This window comes from Propithecus coquereli, unplaced genomic scaffold (assembly GCF_000956105.1).
Source record: "Propithecus coquereli isolate 6110/MARCELLA unplaced genomic scaffold, Pcoq_1.0 Scaffold83, whole genome shotgun sequence".
Classification (NCBI taxonomy): domain Eukaryota; kingdom Metazoa; phylum Chordata; class Mammalia; order Primates; family Indriidae; genus Propithecus; species Propithecus coquereli.
Window position 1 is genome coordinate 7685576 of NW_012154507.1, and position 4138 is coordinate 7689713.

General features: G+C 45.3%; 1 protein-coding gene across 1 annotated transcript in view; it reads left to right on the forward strand.

Annotated features, from left to right (window-relative positions):
* LINC01599 (long intergenic non-protein coding RNA 1599) overlaps window positions 1–3510 on the forward strand; it is an 8530-nt gene extending 5020 nt beyond the window's left edge. The window contains 3 exon segments of the mRNA XM_012663751.1: window positions 1914–2062; window positions 3218–3470; window positions 3472–3510. Of these exon segments, the coding sequence (XP_012519205.1) occupies window positions 1914–2062; window positions 3218–3470; window positions 3472–3510 (441 nt within the window).
* The last annotated feature ends 628 nt before the right edge of the window (window positions 3511–4138 follow it).

Genomic DNA, 4138 nt, shown 5'->3' on the forward strand with positions numbered 1-4138 from the left:
GGACTACAGGCATGTGCCACCATGCCCAGCTAATTTTTTCTATATATTTTTAGTTGTCCGATTAATTTCTTTCTATTTTTAGTAGTAACAGGGTCTCACTCTTGCTCAGGCTGGTCTCGAACACCTGACCTCGAGCGATCCTCCAGCCTTAGCCTCCCAGAGTGCTAGGATTATAGGCATGAGCCACCGTGCCCAGCCTCAAAAATAAATTTTAAAATACTCCATATTTACATAGAAATGGTATAAAACTAAAAGCTAAATTGTGTGTAAACCGAAATATCACCATATAGAATTGGAAACTGGTCTTGGTGGCAGTGTGTCTAAAGTTCAGGGGCAAAAATTAGCCTCTTAAATGTTAAAACTATAAAACAGAAATCATGAAGCAACAGCTTTGTGAGAGTATTAAAATTATTGGAATTATTAGGTAAGTTTGCTAATGAGGTCAGTAGCGGAAATTCTCACCTAGTAACCAATGCAAATAATAATACTGTTAGAATACTCAGCTGGCCAGACATCTGAAGCAGGTCAAAGGAAGCGCTCTAATAAATAAACCAACCACCTTATATTTATGTGGCATTCTAAGGTTTTTAAAGGTTTTCATTTGTATTAATCTTAGTTGATGTGATCCTTACAACCCCCCTATGCCATAGGACCGCCAGATGTCATTCTCCCCCACTGAGACTCAGAGGGGTCCAAGGTGATATAGCTGCAAAGCAGGGCACGGGGGTGGGTGGAGGAAAATGATGAACAAAAAGCAAATTACGGCATTCTTGCTAATTGGTGCACCTCAAAGAAAAACAGAGTCAGTTCAGAATGGCATTGTCTATTTTGAATTGGAGACTTTGGGTCATGCAAGTGTGCAGGCCTGCCCAAAACTGGTGAAGGCAGAAGGAAAAAAAAGAGAGGAAATCAGCACTTCAACACAGTTTAAAGATTACTGCCTTTCTCACCAATAAAAAAAAAAATCTCCCAAACCTTGAGGAATGGAAGTGGAGGAGGGCGAGGGAAGGAGCGCCGCTGGGCACGGTTCTCTCCCTGGGAGGAGGGAGTCTCACCATCAGAGCTGTGAAAATGAGTCATGTCTTTTATATCAGGACTTAGCACAGATTTCCTGGGAAATTTGTCACTGAGGATATAATAGAGATGACTGTCCTTTTCGGGAGGTTAGCTTTTTCTGGAGAGAACTGTGCAAACCAATTTGGGGTTAAATTGCAAATTAAAATGAAAATTAAACTTGTGTAATATGGCTTTTGTGGGCTGTGTTCACTTTTCCAGGAGGTTAGCATGGCCAGCCTACTTGAAAGAGAAAATGCCAGACTTGGTTGCAAAAGTGCAAAGGGGTGACATTTTGGGTTCCACCTTTCGTGATAGGAGTGACTTTTCTTTTCAAAATCTATGTGGCACCTTTCAGTTTACAAGGCAGTTGCATGTGTATCATTATATTTAAGCTTTACTAAAGCAGATTTTTGGTCCCTGTCTTCTGGATGAGAAAGCTTAAGGCTGCAGCTAAGGGCACATATTGGTGGGCTTTCCCAAAGCCCATGCCCTCTCCACTCCATCACAAGGCGGACCCACTTAGTCTCTAGGTGGGGGTGGAGTGGCTGCTATGGTTTCATATTGGCTCCTTCTTATGAAGGTGACCAACCATCTTTTTTTGCCCAGGAGGTGGGAGAGTCCCGGGCCAAATGAGACAGTTGGTCACCCTACTTATATGTCTCCATTAGTCTTCATAAGAAATTCTCCAAGAGCCACATTGAGTGCTAAGAAATTTTTAGGACAAAGCTATATGTGCATGGGATTTGCATGTCATTTCCTTCTACCCAAACAATATGTGTAACCATTTTTTAATTTAACATTTCGCTATTCTCCAAGATTGTCATTTTGGTTTCGTTTTCTTCTTCATTTCTTTACAGTTCCTCATTGTTATTGTTTCAGATCACAAAAGGGTGGATGAGGAGGAGGGTTGGAAGCAGGAAAAAATAAAGAAAGTAACACTGGATCCCATCTTAAAAACGTGGTCTTGGTTGCAGTGTGTTGAGGACTGATCTGTAGCAGTAATGCCGTAATTCTCAAACTTAAATATTGTGGTCGACAGCCTCTAACCTGGCGCTCAATGATTCCTGCCTCTTGGTATTCCTGCTCTTGTGTAATCCCCTTTCCTCTTCGCTCAGGTAGATTTGTCTTAAGGGTTCACTTCTGTGTGTTTGTGCTTGTGTGTCCTCTCTCTCTTTTCCTCCCTCTCTCCCTCCATCTCATCCCTAATTCTGGGAAAAGCCAAATACCATGTTGTGGGCAGCCCCATAGAGAGATCCACGTGGTGAGGAACTGATGTTTCAGCCAATGGCCAGCAAGGACCCGGGCCTGCCAGGGGCCGCGTGAGTGAGCTTGGAAGCAGACTCTCTAGCACCAGCTCCCTCTTGACATGACTGCAGCCCAAACACACATCTGATTGCAGTGTCATGAAAGACCATGAGTCAGAGTCATAAAGCTAAGTCAATCCCAAATTCCTCACCCATACAAATTATTAGATGATAAATGTTGGTGGTTTTCAGCCTCTATTTTTAGGGTAATTTGTTCAGAGGCAATAGATAACTAATACATGTAAGTATCAGAATCACTTAGATAACAACTCAATGAAATGTGTGTTCTGGGCTCCACCCTCAGAGATATTATTCAGCAGATGCGGCCTAGGATCTTTGCCTTTTCACCAAGAATCCCAGGAGAATCCAAACTGAACACATTTCTGCTTAAGAACACATCGAATAAACTCCCATCTGGGATGGCCTGGTCAGGGGGAAGACTGCAAGGGGGTAGAATTGCCAAATGCTCAGTTACATTTAAATTTCAGATAAATAGTAATGTTTTAGTGTAAGAATGCCCCATGCGGTATTGGGTACATATTTATATTGAAACAGTATTCATTGTTTGAAATTCAAATTTAACTGATTGTTCTGTATTTGTATTTGCTCAATATCATCCAGAGGCCTCACCGAAAGTGAAGGCCCAACATAAAGTTGTGTCTTCCTCTTCCCAAGGGCAGGATTCTTCTCCTTAAGGGCACGGAGGCCTGGGCACTTCCTTCCTGTGGGGAGGTGGCCTCCAGCAGGTGGCTGGTGGGGCCTTGGTGTCCTTCTTCCTGAGGGGTTAAGGAGAGGGCTGCGGGCTGCCCAGGAAGGTCGGGGCCAGACTGAGCCGCCCTTGGCTGGTCTGCTGGGAGGGTTTGGGGAGCTGCCCTGGAGTCCCCACACAGCCCCGCCCCACCGGCCACCCAGAGGCTGAGTCCCCACAAAGGGCGAGGAGGGGTGGGAAAGCGGGTCCAGCCTGGTGGACACGATGCCTGGTGGGCGTCGCCCACGGCGCTGACAATGAACTTGCTCCTTTTGGTGCTGTTGGCGCAGCCTTTCCAGAGCGGTGAATGAATGCCAGTCTTCTCCCACATCCCTCCAGGAACTCAGATGGATGCAGCTGCTCAGAATAAATGTGTGCATTTCTTATTCTGAGTATGTCTGAGTCTCTGATGAGTTCTATTTATTGCAGCCCTCAGCCCTGTAAAGAGGAGGATGGTTCCAAAGACGTCCCTGAATGACTGCGGTTTTAAGAACTCGGGCTTTCACTTCTTCTATATGGGCGTTCTTGTCACAGGGAACGGCCTTAATTTTGATGTATTTATTCTGAACTATGAAATATCTTCAGAGAGAATGAATGAGAATGTGAGTGTGTGTGTGTGTGAGAGAGAGACTTGAGTAGACTGAAATGCTCAAGGCAGGAATGGAAGATAAAGGCTCGGAAAATGTGCGGCTGCAGGAGAACGAGAGACTTAAATATGCGCTTTGGAACCAGACCCGAAAGTGAGGTCGCACCGCTCTGCTGTGGTTCAGCCTGGCCCAGCAGCCTGACGCAAGCTGAAGCTGAAAGCCCGCAGGACGGGAACCTGCTCAATCTCTCTCCTGAGAGAGACTGCAGTGGGGTCTGACTTTTCGAGAGGAAGGAGGAGGTTTGAAGCAAATAGGGGCTCTAGGAGAACTCTTTGGGTGCTGCTTCATACAACCAGCATGGCTAAAACAAAACAAATTCGAAAAGTAGAATCCAAGGATGATGGTGCCATCCACACCTTGTGCATCAGGAGGAATCCCACCCA